The sequence below is a fragment of the Anarhichas minor genome, unplaced genomic scaffold, assembly GCF_050575085.1.
Source record: "Anarhichas minor isolate MPS153535 unplaced genomic scaffold, ASM5057508v1 ptg000026l, whole genome shotgun sequence".
Classification (NCBI taxonomy): Eukaryota; Metazoa; Chordata; class Actinopteri; order Perciformes; family Anarhichadidae; genus Anarhichas; species Anarhichas minor.
Window position 1 is genome coordinate 8,457,242 of NW_027466472.1, and position 19,748 is coordinate 8,476,989.

At 41.1% G+C, this 19,748-nt stretch overlaps 1 protein-coding gene across 1 annotated transcript; it reads right to left on the reverse strand.

The window, feature by feature from the left end:
- Positions 1-14,325: 14,325 nt before the first annotated feature.
- Positions 14,326-15,033, reverse strand: LOC142959323 (disintegrin and metalloproteinase domain-containing protein 12-like). The gene is made up of 2 exons (XM_076100569.1): positions 14,511-15,033; positions 14,326-14,366 (listed from the first exon to the last, which is right to left on the reverse strand). Exons 1-2 carry the CDS (start codon positions 15,031-15,033, stop codon positions 14,326-14,328), a joined length of 564 nt encoding a protein of 187 aa, XP_075956684.1.
- Between the last annotated feature and the right edge of the window lie 4,715 nt (positions 15,034-19,748).

Here is a 19,748-nt window from a genome sequence, read left to right on the forward strand (position 1 = left end):
TTTTGCTGAGCGGGCTGCATCAAGGCTGAGGGGTTGACTGTCCCTTCAGCAGCTGTTTTCAAAACCGATGACAAGGTTGGAATTTATTACTTGTAATTCTGTGAAGGTGTAGGAAATTAGTTCAGGGAGACATACTCTCACTTATTACCATTAATGCATCAGACAGTGTTCCAAGGAGCGTACATCCCATCCTATGTAATGGTAAATGTTCCGTGACGTTAAGATCAAGAAGCATGGGGAGGTTCTTAAGTGCCTAGGAATTCTTCTATAAGAGATGGGCTCTGTGCATTCATTAATTTGTGTGTTCACTTGTAATACTGTTTGCAGTGTGCACTGATTAGGGGAATAAAGTCTACATTGTTAAAGCAACTCAAAGCCCCAAGAGCCCTATGAGCATTTGTGCATCGAGCTGTATGATAGAAGTGCAGTACATTCACACACCAGGACAGTACTGCAGTAATTTCCTCAGTGATTGTCTGACAGTAAAAGGTGGAGTTCCACATGTATTCTGCACTTTCTAGAAACCTAGAAACTGGTAAAACATGAAAGTTGATTCTTGACCCTGAAAGCAGTTGACAAAATATTCTAAACTCAAGGTTCACTCACTGGCTTTTAAAAAAATATATTTCCAACCACATCTGTGTATCTCTATCAGCAGCAGGATTGGTACTGGGGCTGCTGAACACTGTGAGAGGCTGCTGAAAGCTCTTCAAAAAGCTGAGTGACCCCTGAATTGAAATGACTTTGTCAAACTGGAAATTACTAGTGTAGTTTTGAAATGCAATAGATAAAAAAGAAATGCAGCAAAACCATTATGAATGGCTCTGTATGGCTGGCTGTAAGTAATATAAAGCTAAGAGTAACTAATAATAAAAATATTCAGCTGGATTGCTCAAGAATATTGTGTATTTTAGCCGTTATCACTGTTTTATATACAATAACAGAGACCTCTCTAACAATTTGTAGCTCTGTATTGTTAGTGGTCCACATAATTATTTCATTTATGTTTTATAAAATGAACTCGTACTGTTTTGTTCAGTCCTGATATGGTTATAATGAGTTTGTGGTGTCCCTTAGCATTCAGTAATTAGGTCTCAAATTCCTTGACATCCCGGAAAAACAATATGTGCCATGCTACGTAAAAGGCCTGGTCCGCCCTGGACAAAAAGCCTGTCAGTTTCGGGTTCAGTCACGATGAAAAAATAAGTTCAAATTGGACATTTACAGTGGACTAAATTGCCAGATGAAACTTTGACACAACACTGTTCACAAATATCAGTGCACTCATACACACCAGAACATGAGCACACTTCAGAAAGAAGTGTATAATTTTTAAAGCCCTTCAAACTGAAAGGTTAATGCATTTCTATCAGACTCTATTCTTTTCATTAGCAAATTGCATTAATTTCACCAATGAAATGTGCCAATTTTGACCATGGCTACCTTTTCTGTTTTATTTCATCCTGCAATACAGAATTTGAAACACAGGAATGCCAGTATTCCTGGGGGCTTCCTCTTACACTCTGGCAAAACATCAACCATCGCAAAGGTTGCAACGTGTCTGTGTTAGTGTTGTAACGTTTGCAACAACTAAGGATCATGTCCCGAGCCAATCTGCAGGATTGGTACTGAGGCCGAAGAAGGGATTCAATCGTGGAACAGTATCGACAGGAATTATATAGTGATCTATTTCCAGTCATTTATTCAACCAAGGAAATCAATTGCACTCCAGGATGGAAGGTAAACAGGTAAACAGGTAAAAATGTGAACAACCATTTAGACAAAAATTGTATCTTGGGTAACATTTCAGAGTCATTGTGCAGGTATAAAGGACTGCTATTTGCTGGAGACAGCATATGAACTTGAGTATTTTACTAAAGCTGGGAATGAAGAGAGGCTGTCCAAATCCCATCCATGCTTTTTTTATTTTGCACTCAAGTGTAATTTTCAAAGACCACAGGAGAGTTTTTTTCTGAGTTCCAGTTGTTAGACCAATTAAGCCTCAAGTGTGCGTCAAGTGAACTAATTCACACAGGCACAGACAAACACACACATACTTACAAACACAAACTACAGGTACAAAGTATTCCTGTACACCCCGTCAAGCCAAACTCAGCAATAAAGGTTTTTTTTGTGTTTTTTTCTAACTGTAACTGCTGGACTATCTGTGATCTGACCAGTCACTGCAGTGGTGGTTGGTAATATTCCAGAACTCAAGATTTGAGAAAAGTCACGGTCAGCCATCCCCTTTCTTTTAACTATAACATAGGACACAGTATAAAGTGTTATAAGAAACCATTATGGGAAGCTATATTGCTGTGATGGCTGTATTTTCTTAGCCCAGAACTGCTACAACTTATCTTCCAAATTAGCTTTACTATTTTTAATTTAGGTTTCTTCTGGGCCAAGTGTGCCCTGCACTTGTTGTGTTCATTTACATTGAAAAGTCAAGCTATTATGCCTGCAGTATTAAGCGTGGGAAATGGAATATGAGCCAAGATAGCACAAGACACTCGTGCCTGAGCGACAGCGGACTGATAAATGGCTCTATAGGATGATAGATGACTCTGCCCCAGTAATTTGAAACTCTGGGTTGGTGCAGATTTCTATAACACATACACTATCATAACTTGCGCATATACAAACACACACTACCTTGACCATGCACATGCTAAATAAATTAAAGAGAGTACCTCAGAGGGAGAAGGAGAAACAAAAGGGAGAATGAAAGATAGTCGCAGAGAGAATATGGAGTCAAAATGCAAAAACATGAAGGAAGCAAGTGATGAAGAGAAGCCACGTTGAGAAAAATGAGTGAGTGAGAGCGAAACTAATAATGGATAGAGATGGAGAGAGGCATCCATCCATCCATCCATCCCACAGGGTTGCTTCTGTCAGACAAGAGTAATAGATGAGAGATAGAGGAGAGAGCAGACACTCCTCTACAATCTATCGCCACGCACTATCTGGGTTCGCTTGTCAGGTCTGCTCTGTCACCCCAGACCAAGACAAGTACAGAGGATAGAGGTACGGTTAGATGCAAACACATGGATACAAACAGAAAGACCGACATGCTCAAACATAGAACAGCGATTTAAGTGAAGAGAAGAGGAAATCGACAAGTAAAGTTTAACCTGTTCACTGATGTATCACTCAACTTAGCGGTGCACAAAAAGACCTCTATCCTCATGACTAGTTCCTGATTAACTCTGAACCAGCCGCTTAGCTGCACAGATATTTATAAACGTATCATTACCTAATAGTGTTGAACTGTATACCGATACTAGAAAGGTATCACAATACCCGGCCCTTACAAACAGTACCATACCCCGTTTTATTAGCATCTGTACTTTAAGAATGACAATGTTATAATAAGAACCATATTTAGTTAAGATGCACCGATTGCTATTTTCTTTTACCTTTTCCAACTTTCAAATTTATTTTTGTCCCCGAAGGGCAATTAGTTTTACAGCAAGGCATATAACAATACATGAAAGAACACAGACATACAGTTCAGTTAGAATAGGAGAGGCGTCCTGAATACAAGTGGGCTGTAGTCCAACAACAGTTGTCAGTGGTGTCTGACTCACATTACCACAGCGTGCAAAAGCACAGCAGTGCAATAATATCTATATATATATATTTTAAAGTCTAAAGTCTATAATTGACAGCATACATAAACATTTGTGTTACTTGTCTTTAATGGAAAATTGAAATTAAATTGTATGTTCATACTTAATATAACTTACATTTTCTTCAAAACTGCACCAAGTCACAGGACCTTCTCTTACTCTCATTTAAACACACCTCAAAATAAAAGTGCTCCAGGTTACTAGACAAATAAATTACAACTGAAAATGAATTGCAGCATATCCCACTTTTTCAGAAAGTGGGATATGCAACAACACAGCTGATGTCATTTACATCAAAACTTCCACACCGACCACATGGTGTGTGCGTGTGTGTGTGTCAGGGAGCTGAAAATCGCTACAAATAACCTACTTATTAAAATATAAATGTGGTCTGTTTAAAAAGTGCAGTCGTAGGAAGATAGCAAGTCTACTCACCATTTTCTACGTGGTTACGTCTACAGTCTGATCTTGAGTGCACAGCTGATTGCTAAGCGGTTTGTTTTACATGATGTTACTAGGGCTTTCCCTGACCAAAGAAGTTCTTGGCAGACTAACCGGACCGCGCCGGTTTTTCCGAATTCGATTTGACTCAGCAGCGGCTCCACCAAAACTCGGAGGAGCGGCTTGCCACTAAAATGAGAAAAGCTGGTCCACCTTAAAGGTCAGTCCATTTTAAGTGAGCCTGGGCCAAAGTTGTTGCTAACTTTTGGGGCTACCAACCTCCTTCACTTTAATCCGCAGGTGGCATGCAAGACACGGGCTTGGGCCTTGAGGAGTTGTCACACATATTCACAGACAGCCTAAACTGTACACAAACTGCACTGCTATTTTCACATGTTAGCATTAACTTCATACTCATCGTCACACGCACGCTCGCTCGCTCTCCCTCCCTCTCTCGACCGCACACTCGCTAATGTTATGGGCCACGGATTGCAATACACTGGCTGGCGGAAACCCGTCTTATCTCTTCACCCCAAAAAGCACATTACCTTTGGAGTAAACAAATATTACATGCTGGCCTTGACTCTGAAATAAATTGTGCACGGCCTGTCAGACACTAGTGGCTCTGTAAAGTCCGTTTAAAGACGAACACAATATTATGTTAATCACAATGCCATTTGCTGATCACTAATGCAATACAATATATGTTTTAGCACTGTGATGCGGTCGCCACAGGTTGTTAAAGAAGGCTAGTTTTTAATTTGCTAGTTAAAGCTGTAATGACGTACGTCGGTTCAGCCAGTTTGCATTTAAAAAATAGTTTAAAGCTTGTACATCAGACCAAAGCAGCAAAACGGGAAATCAACCCGACTCTACTGCTTACGAGAGGGAACTAACATTCACTCAGAGCATTTTGCTCAGAGGCAACTCAACAGAATAGCTTACAGTACTGCTCACACTTATCTCCGCAAGGATTTAACCTTTAATACGTAGCAGTGTGACTTGTGAAGGAGAGGTGTGAACGTGTAAAGAGCTGATCTAAATTAAAAGTTCCTCCAGTCCTGCTTGGACGTTAAAATGTATGAACACACTATGGTACATGAATTCACTCCTGTTGATTTTTGGCTTCTTCTCACATCCTTCACTGCGTTGCATCGACATTATCAAAATGGTTTCATGTTCTGTCATTTAATATTCCATTACTTTTCTTGAGGTTTTAGGTTTTTGTCTTGCTATTGTTTCAGTATTTGTATCAAGATATTTTGGAAGGTATCGTATCGTAACACAATCACCTAATTAGTCATTAATATAGTATCTTCCAGTTTGTTCTCAAGTAACTCTTCATTATCTGCTATATAATCATCCAATCAAAGTTATAAAGGAACTACTGATGATTAATTCATCATCAGGTCCCTCCTCACTTGTTCCTTAGCAACTACTCACATTTTTGTGTAGCGTATTGTTAAATGTTAGCAATTCAATATGTGACGAGATTAAAAATGATATGACAAACCTCCAATGTATTAAAGATATTGTAAATGAATTATATTAATATTATTTTGAACAAACAGCCCAAGTTATCAACTACAACTTTCCAGACAACCGTTTTGAACATTTTACATTTTTCTTCTGTTACAGTGACGATGTTTCTTCGACTTGGAAACATTATTTTTTCAAGAAATGAGAATGTTTAAATGCATCTATTATGCAATATTAAAGTCAAACTACTGCAATGCCATTTGCATGCTGTTAAAGCACAGTAAGGACTGTAAAAGCTGCACTCACGGAAAAAGCCTTTCAGTACAAAATAATTGATTAAGGCTTTTATTATAAACTGCCACGTCCTCAGTAATGGTGTAACATTGGTAAACATACAGTTTCATACACACCATATGCAGTAATGATAGCCTTTTACAGCCGTAACACACATTATTAATGGAAAGTACCAGTAGGCCACTATGGTCATAAAATGTTGTAATTTAATACTGTGCTCGTGATGTTAAACGCAATAGTTTTATTCACTCGCCTAAATGTGACCATAAGTGTTGATGTGGCTTTAGCAGAGTTGTAGAAGGGGCATGTTTTTACCCGTCGTGACTAATCAAATCATCCCTTCCCATCCCCTTTTCAAAGCTGCTTATTCCCAAATAGCAGACTTCTGAGGCTATTTAAGATTGAGGTCTCTGTACTGGATGCACATGTATATTTCCCACATCCCTCAAAAAGTCAGTTGGGAACACAAAATACTGGAATCCCTCATGTAACCTAGCTGTCAGTTGTGGATGACTGACAGGTAACCTTCATTATATATTAAATAATCTATTCGAATTCAAGGTCAGGTGAAGCATAAAAAAAAATACTTGGGGCGGTGACAAATGTTTGCCTTGATCTACTGGGGTTTGGATTGTACCTCATTTGTAAGTCGCATTGGACAAAAACGTCTGCCAAATGAGTAAATGATAAATAAATAGATGTGGGTTGTGTGTGACTTTGCAGAGGTCAATATGCATGCACCTCAGCCAGATAAAACCAAGACTGGTAAGACTGGTTAGGAACCCAAGATTGGTCAAAAGAAGATAAAAATAGATCCCCGTATTGCTTTTGACACATATGAGGCTTCCATAGCTACTGATTGTAACTGAACTGAATCGTAGATCATCGGTTAACATTTTAAACAGTGTCTTTTCCTTCAATTACATAGTCAAAATAAATCAGCAAAATCTGCTTTGGGCTGTGACATAAACAAAAATGAAAATCAGCAAAACCTGTTAATGGTTAAAGAAGGAAGAAAGAAGATAATAAAACTGTCATTCCCCAGAGATGAAGTTTAGAAACTTACAGGATGCTGTGGTTTAGCTGAGCAGTGTTATATCCCTCTGCCTGCCTGCTCAACACACCACCATTCTAATACCACGCTGCTTAGCATTCAGCACGCCGCTCGCTCCTCTCTTTCTCCTGGCACCAGCCCTCCCTCCTTCTCTTCACCTCTCTCTTCCCCTCTGTCTTTCAGCAGCATCTCTTACCCGCTCTTCCCTGGCGAGGTGGGATTGCGCCACTGAACCAGCATCTGTTGCCACGCACATGCACACACACACATAAAGACACACACTAACTGTGCAGACATTTAAACCCCTACTGTAGTGGACAGCATGTCGCTGTGTTGAGAACATCATGATGACATATTTTGGACGTTAAATATATAAAACAGCGTGTTGCCATATCACAGTCTTAACACCTAGAGCATGATGGCGAAATATTCTCACATTATGCTCTACTTTTTCTCTCTCATTTCTGATTCCTTACTCTTTTCCTCCTCAGTCAAACACTCCCTCAGAACGTGTCCTGTCCTTCCCCCCTCCTCCTCCTTCTGCTCCTTCTTTTCTTCCTTCTCTTCACTGTTCTATGCATTTCCTCTTCTCTCTGCTTCCCCCACAGAATTTGTTCTTAATTGACCCATCGTGTTGAATAAAGGTCAATTCCCCCCAAAAGCCTCCCATTTTCCGTTTTTTTTGTCTTCTTACTACCTCCAGCCTTTCTCCATTATATCTTCCCTTTCTTTGATCAGTCTATTTATTCAGCCTGTCCGTCCTTACACATCTTTCATCACTTCAACATCACTCCGTTTTAGCCTCTTGGAAACATTAGTCCCGTACTGCAAACCCAAAACCATTATGTTTCAAATACCCATACACCAATGTGTACAAATAAACATGTAGTGTGAGTCAGAAACACCTCTGTGTGAGCCTCACTTGTACCTCCATACATCATTTCCCAACGGATATGAAACTGTATTTTTCTTCTCTCTCTCTCTAAAACTCATTGAGCTTCTCTGTGTGAGTTCCATTTCGTTTCTGCTCTCTCTGCCTCGCTCAAACAGACACATCAATCAATTAGACCTACACTCCTGCAGAATATACACGTCTCTCGAACGTCATTATTCAATCTGATGTTGACAGAATAAAAGGTGTTTAATTAAGATGGCGCCAAAAAAAAGGTTTTATTGTTCGAAGTTTGTTCAAAAGGTGCTAGGATGTTGTTTCGAGCCAATCAGACACTAGGGGGAATCATCATTGCCATTGATGAGTCAGAAACACACAATTAGTTCCGTACTGCAGACCTATGCCACTCAGGGTGTATAATTGTGTTATCCATATACAACTTCAATAATATAGGCAGCCCCAGATCATGTTCTATCAATGTATCAAAGTAGAAATGGACTGATGTGATTCCATGTGTCTTTATAATCTAAATAGCCTCCGTCCCCTCAGAATCAAGCCTTCCTCTTCACTTCTTTGACCCAATACAATTTAATATAGCCGACAGTAAACATAAAGTATCACACATTTTCAGCTCTTGCAAAAAGTAGAATTGTTAAAAGAATTCTTCACACACAAAAACCTCATCAAAAGAATAGAAAGCACTCATTCAGACAAAGGAGACTGTTAATGCGTAGTGTTTTAAATAGTAAGGTTTCAGAAAACAAATGCATGTGTTTGGTAAGTAGTGAGCATACGACTGGATAAATGAGAGTCGGATTGTACTGCAAGAGTAGTGTGAGAGTTTATAAACGGATGTTGTGATATGGTTTTGCTGTTCCTATTTACTTCAATTCGTCAAGACTTTTCTCTGTCTTTTGATTCTCCGTTCACCATGGAGGCATGAGAGAAATACAGTTTTCTTCACACAGTCAAGGTAGCATGGGGTGAGTAATTGGTTTACAAATGGTTGTCTTGGGTGAAGTATTCATTTAAGGCCCTCTTCCTTTTCAATTGTCACATGTCATCTCCCATCAATCACCCACCTCTGCTGCACTCAATTAGGAGGGAGAAAAGAACCCAGGTATTAAGCTAATCTGAGTTACTGTAAAGCCATCTGAGTGACAGGACAGAAGTATACGTACTGTATGATTGCAGTGTTGAAAATGATCGAAAGGTTTGAGAGTGGTTTTCTCTCTCACTTTCTGGCCCCAGTTATCCCTCAGATAGGTTTTCTGTAACCTTCAGTGTAAACCCTAATAAACCGGATGGATCATGAAGGGCCACTTTCACGGCCTGTTTTCATACTGGCCTTCCTCTCTGAAGGAAAGTTCGGCTTTTCCTGCACACACCTTTGAACTGGTTGTACAGTATATGTGGGTCTGTCGCGCCTTAAATCTATTCTAACACCTGATGTTTGAAGGAATAGTTCTACATTTTGAGAAATGTGCTTAATGGCGTTCTTGCCGGGAGTTAGATGAAACGAAGCATACCACTCTCTTATTGGTAAATATGTCGCTGGGGCTAGCAGCGGCTTAGCTTAGCTCATAGCATAAAGACTGGAAACAGGGGGAAACTAGACAAGGTCCAAATATAACAAATCCACCTACCACCTCTAAACTTAACAAAAGAAAAGATTGTGTCTCACTTGTTTAATTCATACAAAAACCAGGACGTTACTGCACCAGGCCAAGAAATAGTCTAGCACATAGTCAGAACATTTTGTACGTATGTTAATTGGTCAATTTAAGAGCAAAAACACAAATTAGTGTACTTTGAAAATGTCACACTATTTCTTTACGGCCTATACAGTCTGGCAGACCCTGACTCTTCAGCACATTTAAACTGCTGACTGATATGCGTATCAAGTTGTAGCACACAGTGATGACAAAAAAGATTAATGCATGAACTTTATTCCATGAACTTTAGCTAAATTAAATTACATTTATTTCTCTGTTTTAACCATTAGTGTGCTATATGTTCTGAGGTAGCAAACGAGGGTGATTAAACTCAAGATACAAGAACACAAAACACAAACAATTATATTTTCAAAAAAATGAAAGTCAACTCAGCCAGCCAAGTCATCTTTTTTCTCACATGAATGTATATACCATTCAGTATAGTGTCAGGGATTCTGTGACTTCACAAATATGGCTATTTACAATCATGAAACAGTTGATGTCCAATTTCAAGTCACACCAAAAATGTTTAGAACTTTTGCTTTTTAAAAAGCATTACTGTTGTTTATTAGTGTGTTTGCTTGCACAGATAATTCTGATTATTTAAGGGATCATTTAGGATTATGCAATGAGAAAACTAAAACCTAACAATGTCTCCCAGAGGCACAAAATTGTTATTTTTATTTCTTGACTGCCTGTGTAAACTGTTTCCATGGCAGTGTGAGAATTTTCTGTTTTTTCATGTATAGTGGTATTCATGAGTGGGATAATGTATGAAGATGCATGCGCAGTGGATCTCAAATAAGACCTTGACCAGAATACCAGCTATAACCCAGAATATTGTAAATGTTGGCACACTGACTGTGACAGAAATGTAAGAAACCACGATGATTTAAAGAATCAAGTCCCAGCTCATTACAGCCCAATCTACATCAACTACTAATTACACACAAGCATGATTGAAATTTATTTCCGTGTCGGTTTGGAGGAAAAGTCAGCCTGCAATCTCCTTTGGGTATATTTGCCAAGTTTGAGGCTCTAAGCTAAATCTTATAAAAATCTTCTGTGAGTATTTGAGTTACTGTGGATGTCGTGGTGCAAATGGGGTCATGATCAAAGACACGAGCTGAAGGCAAGTGCTCTTTATGATTCCATTCACTTACAGCATTTTCCATTGCAGTACAGCGTGTTAGGATACATTAAGATTGTGATCTGAAATGCCTTAACAACATAATCTTTCCCTGCGAATGTTCCAAGACATGTTAAAACATATGTCAAGACTGAATGACAAAAATGTACTGCAGGCAAGAGAGATTGAAATATTGAAAAAAAGGCTTCAGCTGAACAATATACAAATTTAGAGACAGAAAGAGGGAAACCAGTGAAAGACTTCCCCCAAACCTAATTTAATCTTGCATGTGTTTACATTTGTTTTACGGTGGTTTATAGCCATTGCAGAACCCCATCAAAATGCAAATGGGGCAGTTAGGGAGGAGACAATTTACCAGGTAAAGAGGAGCTGATGAGCTGACACAGCAAACCAAATTGTTGGCGGTGTGCAGCTTTCTGTGGCTTCCCTCTTCTCTCTCTGTGTCTCTCCTTCTGTCTCCATGGTGCAGCAATGACCATTACGCAGCAGTCCGTTGGATAATACCATGCAGTTGCTATACAGCATAGCACTGTCAGGGTATTATACACTTGGCCTCCAGCATGCTGCTGTTAGAGCTTTCTTAAAGGATCATTTCAATACCAGCTGCAACACCTGCACTTCTCTCATTCCTCGCCAATGTCTTCTTGGTTGTTTCGCCCCCCCCCAACTACCATCTATTTCATTCCATTACCTTCTCCTGTCCTCTCTTTTTTATTTACTCACCTATCCAACTGCCCTTCCTCTCACCTGCCATTATGTCCTCCCTTTCTCCTGAATACCTCACCTATCACCCAGCCCACCTCCTCGAGCTACTCTCTGTTCCTCCTGTGTATTCCATCTCAGCACCCTCTTCCCTACCAGCTCATTTGAAGCCCGTGCTGTCTCACTTCTCCCCGTCTGTGCTCCCCCAATACTGCTCTACTAGCCCGTCTGCTTTCTCCCCAATTTAATAGGTTTGTAACAATCTCCTCCCTTTCAGCTTTACCCTTTATGTCCATCCGTCCCTCATCGCTCCTTCTCCTCTAAACTCTCAGACTCCTCTTTGCCCCTTCTCCTCTCATGCTATTTGATCCCATTTCTGCTCCCATCGTGCACTTTTCTCACCTCCTCTGTTTCTGTTCTGTTTCAGACCTATTTTTTTCACACTTCCCGTGCTTTACAACCCCCTCAGCATCTCCCCCTTCTTCCATCGTTTCAAGAGAAAATATATCGCCACCTCTAAATCTGTATGAGACAAAATACCAGCGCCATTATCTCCCCATCTGCCTTCCCTTCTCTCTCTCCCTGCTCTGTGTACTCAATCAGCTCTTCTGAAATTGTAAATGAACCTCTCCAAATAAGCAAGAAGACACATGAAGCAGACGTTGATAGCGGGAAGAGAGGAGGGAGGAAACAGTGCGATAATCGGACAGATGAGAAAAGTAGTTAAAGAGACTGTCATACCTGCGCGTCTCCCTCTCCTCCTCTCCGGTAAAGGCTTTTTCTCCTCCGGTTATCTCCCCCTCTGGTAAAGCCAGGGGAAGAACTCCTCAAATCTTATGTTAAATAATCCTCCTCCTGGTCAGACAATTTTTCAAACCAAATAAGAAATCATATCCACTTTTTGAACCTGTGGTCTCGCACCGCGCAACGCTGGCCGCGCTGCGGGGCTCCTGGAGTGGTGGCGGGGCAAGCGATGCGTTTCGGTTAGTTCCCTTTGAGTTTGCATCAAAAGCCCGTTGCGGGTAGGCCTGCGCGACCGGTGGCAGCCGATAACCTACGGCAATCCGGAGTCCACCGCTGATTCACTGGGGTAGAACTGTGAGCGTGGATAAAAACGCCGTTAAACCGGCACGCCGCCGCGTTGTGCGCCCATTCGGTCTCCACATGAGCTCCAACGTTTTCGTTGAAACTCAGTAATCGGTTATTTAAAGGAAACACCCAACCGTTGGGGATATCTCTTGGAATCAGTGTCCAGAGTAGATAAAAGGCATGTGAAGAGTGAGGAAACGCTCTGTGAGCTCGGTAAAACCGGGCACGGTCGTCGTGTTGGGCTACTCAGCCGGTCTCCACGTAAACTCCCCTATAGATGCTATTTGCTCTCCCATTCAGCAGCTGTCATTCCTGCACCAACATCACATCTCCCTCACTCACATTTGATCCGCACTTGGTTGTAAGATAATAATCCTTTTTGTTGTTGGCCGGTAGGCTAGTTTATTATCCGCCTCAAGGTAAGATATTAAACAATAAGAGTGCAAAATTTGGATAGAAAAAAACCCCTGCAGAATCAGAGGATCTTGGCAGATGGTCGTCCACCCCTTTTCAACCACAGAAGTGACTTTGTCTGACCTCTCTCTCTGTCTTCTCACCGCGTCGGTCTCTCCGAGAGACGCTGGACAACAGTGCGTACTGCCCGGTGGGTGGCAGCCTATAGGTAGAGGCGTTGTAGGTCAGAACAAAGATGATTAATCCTGCTATGAAACCAGCCTCGAATCATTCCTGTCCCCCTCCCTCCCCTCCCTGTCGTTAAAAAGCGTTCTGGTCCGCCACGCTGAACCTCTCCGTCCCCTCCTGCAGTTACTTTCACACTGTGCGTCTTTTTGTCCCAGGAGGCGATACGCCTATGTCCGCCCCTCTCCTGTCGGTCTCCTTCCCTGTGTATGCGTGTGCTGCTCCGTCTATTGACCAGTCGCTGCTCCGGGATTAGCTGGTAATAACGGATGGATACGTTATGACGGCTGTGCGTGATGCCATCGCGGGGGCATTTGCCTGGGAGAAGCAGCCGGTATAGTTTGTAACACACACCGAAACGACCGGATGTTTTCAAAGTGAGGGACGGGGACCTCAAGAGGGCCGTGGTGGAATGCAAGTGTGTCTTTAGGTAAAAGAACACTGGTGGCATCACAAACTTTACAAATGAGTAGTTGAGATGTAAAACTAAGGCTGAGTTTGGGTGTGGTCCGAGCAAGGGCACCGGAAGTAGTGGGGTAGTTGGTGCCCCTGTGGGCAGTTGTGTGACCCCATTGCAAGATGGTCTCTAGTTTATTATGACTTTAAGTTTTTCCCATAACAGAAAAGTAATCATTTATTTTCTGGAATCCAACACAAAGACAGTTTTTTACTTGAAACAAAATGGAAATATCCATAAAAAGCACAGTTTATTCTTTTGGTGTAAATATGCTCACAATCTCCCCAAAACACACTGTATATGTTATAAAGTGGATGTTGAGCTGTAACTTACCTTAGGTCTACTCCTGGTTTCCAATTGAGGCTAAATTGGTCGCTACATCAAGTTTGACGTTTTGCGAGTTTACCCTTATGCTTTCTTGCTGAAAGTTAGATAAGAACAACCACTTTCATGTCTGTACAGTCTATATAACGCTACTGTTAGCAGCCAGCAACCTATTGACAACTGGACTCCAGCAATTTACTGTGGCTATGGAGCCAAGACATCATACAGCACATACTCACCATGAAACCACAACAAATTGTTTTTGTACTTTTATTTTTGTAGAGATACAAACAAGATACAAGCACCACTGGTAGATGAATTTCATTTGGACAGAGCCAGGCTAGCTGTTTCTCCTTGTTTCCTGTCTTTATGCTAAGCTAAGCTAACCAAATGCTGGCAGTACATCTATCTACAAAGCAAGGATTATTTGTCTGTCTGTATGCTACCCGAGAGCCGCTTATCCAATCTGCTTCACTATGTTACGCCCTGGCTCAAAGGCTGCAACATAAGGGAGACAAGACGAGTGATAAAAGTAATAAATAGACATTTATTTAACGAACAAATAACCAAACTAAACTAAAACAAACAAACAACCAATCAAATGAAGCAGCTGCCGTGAGAGTCGGAGCGGAGGGGAGGCACCTGTACAAAACTCTGGCAGGTCACAGGAGTTACTGGTCTCTCGACACAGGGTGCCAGCTGGTTTCAGCCTGCAGTCTTCACAGCACTGTCCGTGCGCGCACACGGCATCTCCCTTGAGGGTGCATGTGGTGACATTGCAGCATGGGTTCATACACTCCTCCGGCTCTCCGCAGTCACACTCTTCCCCCTCCTCCACGTAGCAGTTGCCGCACTTCTGGCCACCGTAGAGCACCTTGACCTCCGGCATGTTGTCCAGACACATGCCCACGCCTTTCTCCAGACTGGCAGCGAGGTCCTTCTTACTGCACGTACTGAACACTGTTGGGAATGGATACCCTGTGGAGGGGATCATGATGCAGCCTCCACGATCAACGGTCATCCTGCAGCCACAGCCGCGCTCTGGGGTGTTGTGGTTCATCCCAAAATTGTATCCGAGCTTGTGTGCCAAAGTCACCGCTGCCCCCAGTGGGTTCTCAGAGTGATCCTCGCCATGTTCAGGTGGTGCATCTTTATAGCTGGCCATTTCCAGCAGGCTCAGGTGGGGTTCGTTAGCTGCCGATCAACATCCTGAAAGACAGAGTAGGCAGCAAACAGGACACAGACCCCTAGTGGATGGGAGGGGTCATCACAACACTGAGCAATAGCGCTCTGTTTTCAACTTCTCTGGAGTCACAAATTGACAGCAAACTGGAAGCAGAATTAAACCAGGGTATATTTCACTGGTGTTTCTGACCGTGAGTAGGTTGCTATACTTGGGTGTGTTTTTCCCCTGTGAGAAAGACTGTATGACTCAATTCCACTGTTCCCCCTCATAACTTCAGCCCTGAACCTTGAGGGACTTAACTGACATCACCTGAACGGTTAAAGTGTGAGATGTAGCAGGGGCTTGAAATGGTATAAATAACAATGGGTCAGCACATTGTGGCCACATACCTTGATGACACCAAAACATATTATGTACAATTGAGGGTATTTTTTTTTTTTTTTGCCTGATTTGAACGACATTTATACTTTCACCTTACCAGAACAAGTGGTCAAAAAAATGTGTTGACTTGTTTTGGTCAAAACAGCTTCAAAAAGCCCCCAAAAAATGGTTGATGAACAAACCAGATGTGTAATGTACTCAGTGTGAAGTTGTTTGTATGAGCAGTTCTTGAGAAATGAATTATATGGTGCAGAATGCATGCAGGTAGGCAGGAAGCTAGACCGGCAGGTAGTCTCATCATTACATGCAGGCAGAATGAAATGATTGGATGGGTTTATTACAGTCCTGCGACAGCCACAGTTACCATAGTTTTTAAATATTTTTTTTTTATGAATTGCTTTTGGGATTTAATGAGAATTCCAATGAACAATAACATAATAACAAAACAAAAAAGACATTTAACAAGCAAACAATGTCCAACATTCAACAATTGGACAATTTCTTTGCTTCTTTTGTCTGTTTTGTATCATTAATATTGTTATTATTTGACTGTTGAACAACACCAGCTATTTGAAAAGGTCACCTGGGGCTTCTGATTAATGGCAATGGACATTTTTCCATATCTGATATTTAATTAAAAAAAATATTTGATTAATATGATTAATTGATAAAACAATAAACAACATATTGGTCAAAACAACCATTGTGAACCATTCTAATCTGACACGGCTATAGTATATAGTAAAAAGACACAAGCACTGGTGTTCCATGTCATAGCTACACGTGTGAACCAACCTTCCTCCCTAAGAGGCTGTGTGAAGGTATAATAACTACTTCTGCCTTTGCGTCCTGGAAAACAACAGACACACAAGAGCTCTTGAAAGGTTCTTGTGAGGTTAACGTAAACATGTTATGGTTTTGGCATTTGAATAAATTACCAGCGCTGTCCTTTTTCTGCTGAGAGCAGATCTTCTCCTTTAGAATTATTTAGTTGCAGCCTAAAGGAAACAACTCCAATGCAATCCAGTACAAAAAAACAAAAACAAAACATTACCGCGTCATTTTTATTTATTTATAGCGTATGTTTTCTGATTTACTCATCTTCATAACTCATACTGTATATTCATATTCAGTTTGCAGTTGTTGCTGCTTTGTGGTGTTTGACTGTCATTTCAACACTGAATGTGTCGTCATTGCTGTGGCAACATGCTGTGTTTCATAACCATAACGCGTCTGTTAAGTTGAGAGGGAGAGATACAGAAGACAATAAGAGGGCACAAGAGATAAAGACAGAGAGGAGGAGAGAAAATGTAACAGAGGAAGGGAGGGAGGGAGATAAAGAGAGACGGAAGACCCTCCAGCCGATTCAGCACCATGGACAGTGCTACAGCGAGACTCAGCAGCACAAGACCGGAACAAGCTTTATCCTGAGAGAAAAGCCAAAAGCTCTTCTCAACATGCTCTGATCTCTCTCGCTCTAACTCTCTTGCTCTCTCTCAGATACACTCACATCCATGTAGCTCTCTCTCTCTCTCTCTCTCTCTCTCTCTCTCTCTCTCCACGACACGTACACTTTTGCCTCCCTCTTAACTGTCTTTCCCCTGCCTGCCACCCTCCCGAACATCCCACAGTTTGTTTCTCATCATTTCTCTGCGTGACTGCTCTCTTTGTGGATCAACATAAAAAAGTAGTTGACAATAAGTCCAGCATGTATGTGTGTGCATTTGTCTGTCACTCAGCCTGGTAAGCTGTGTTGTTTTTCTTTTTTCGACAAATCACCACATTTTTAGAGGATACATGAGTAGAGGAAGAGTTGAAAAGGACACCATGCCCTAAATCGGTCGAGTGATTTTTAAACAGGTCCTCGGAGAGAGGAATACAGGGAATGGACAGGGAGGAGAGGTAAGAGAAAAAATGAATCTGTAAAATTGAGATAAACTGAGAAAAGCAGGGTGTAAAGAACATAACATGGAAAAAAGCAAACAAAAGGACCATACTTTATTGTTGAAGGGGATTATGTCTTGAAAAATGGCTTAGCTAGTACATTCAAAGCACCATACAATAGTTCATTTAAAGTAACGAATCTATGATTCATGTCGAGTTGCCATTTTTGACAAACTGAGTCACACAAGCATTCCATACAATAGGGGTGGAGAAGAATCCGATATTCAGCAAAGCACAAATAGTGGGCTTTTTAAAAAAAATTATTTCGTACAAATATTAAAAAATATATCAAATGTCATACAGCTGGTATACTCCTCATAACTTTAACGGTGGGTATTTGTGCTCCCCCTGCTTGTGCTGATGTGACAGTAAGAGATAATTGAGTGGAAAGAGAGCACAGACTCAAAAGAAACAGCGCAGCATGATTAGAATATTGGCAAAACATAGTACATTTCTACGCCACAATGTGTATTATTTGTAAGTAGTTTATTATTATGTTGCTTTCTTGTTGAACCTGCAACATCTTGAGCAGAGTTTGTTATACGGGGAGAAGGTTGTCACCAAGTATGTCGCACACTGGACGCATCCTCCCCACAGCATTACGATCAGAGCACTGACGAAGTTTAAAGAGCGAGACAAACTACACTGGGCGGGTGAGATGCAAGATGGATGGGTCATACAAACACTGGAGACCGCTGTTTGTTTCCCCATGCAAAAGACAACATGTATATATAACGTGTTATTTTCGTAAACCTGACTAAGTGGTTTTGTTGCCTAAACCTAACTTCCTGTGAAGATGCAAGTCTATTTTGAAAAGATGCTATGCATGTAACAAGTGTAGATTGACACGCTGTCATTAATGCCACTGACAAAGTTGCATTATTTGTCACATTGATATGAGAAGGCCTTAGCTGTGCTCACTGCTCAGTGTCACACGAGAGGTTGCATATCACACTGGAGAAATAGAGATCTATTAATATTCTCTGTTCATAATGACGCTGTTTCACCCTAGACATTGCATTCTCCCCCGGCATGTCACTTTAACATCATATTATTTATGTATACGTATATATATATATATATATGCATACGTATATATTTATGGACACATGCATTTCTTTTCAAGTGACAATCACACATCAACACCTTGTACAATCCCAACAGCTCTCTGGCCTTGTCAGTTCAACATTGGCCCACCAGTCAATGAACCAATCAATCAATCAACTGATGATGAGATCAACACCTCAGGCTGACAGACGATCCATCGCCCAATCAAGTAATTGATTGGCAATGATTAGTTAATGCCCCAGGTAAGTGTTTCATTAATAAGCTTACAAGTCTGTTTCACAGAGAGGATTAGAAGCCGAAGCCGGTTCATTGACTTTACTGGTGAAGTACACACTTATCATTATTATTTTCTATGGAGATATATTTATCTTATTCATGTCACAACACAGTCCCATTTATTATTGTAGGATGGAGTTGAAACAGAGGTGACTCTTGTTAATACAGACAAATCAACCAGTAGGTGTAGAATATAAGAATAGAGAAGGCCCTCAGCCCAATGCATTTCTCAGCACAAAAGGCAACAATCTCAAAGAAGTGTACATAAAACATTCTATTTCTAGAAGTACATTTTAGATAGACCACCGCTATCAGTCGGTCAGCCTTGGCAACACTCAACCTCATCTGGGGGAGTTCAACAATAACTCAGGTTTTCGATCTTTCTTTCATGGCCGAATACGATAGAACCAACACAATCAAAACAAATACCATTTCACTTCGATTTGATACAAAGAATGTTTCACTGGCACGTTCCTTTTTTGAAACAATGCTGATGGATGGTACAGTCTGATTGTTTTTTTTGTTTTTGTTAACTCCTAACCACATCGACATCTTGCCCAATACCATTCACATGTGTCCCATATCAGTGAAATAGAGAACACAGGCAGCTAATCAATGGCTTAGACAAGATCCATCAGCTTCCATGTTTGAAGTACCATGCTGGTTTGTGAAGAAATAAAAGTACATCAGATTGACTTGCCGCTCCCTCCAGCAGTGTTGCAGAACAAAATTGAGATAAGACCAAATTGGAAGAAAGTTCTGGCCAAAAGAGACAACCCAAAAGAGAACACCACACCTCCAATCTGTAAATTAAGGAATTATAGCTGATCTCACATGGTTTTGGGAAGGTTTGAGCTTTATGGGCTCAGTGGTATCCTGAGTTATTTAGGAGAGCAGCTGTTGCTTCAATAGGTCTTAATGTTTCATAGTAATAATGTGGACAGTGCTGGGCAGAAACGCATTACTGAGTAACAGCTAAGTGCATATTTTTTTATGATTAATAGGTATTTGAGTTTCAGTAATTA

Bases quoted from the DNA above. Each gene is read 5' to 3' on its own strand.
- LOC142959323 (XM_076100569.1), bottom strand. From the start codon at position 15,033: ATGGCCAGCTATAAAGATGCACCACCTGAACATGGCGAGGATCACTCT. The intron at 14,367-14,510 runs GTGCCTCCCCTC...CTTATGTTGCAG, and splicing joins CCTGCCAGAGTTTTGTACAG to CCTTTGAGCCAGGGCGTAAC.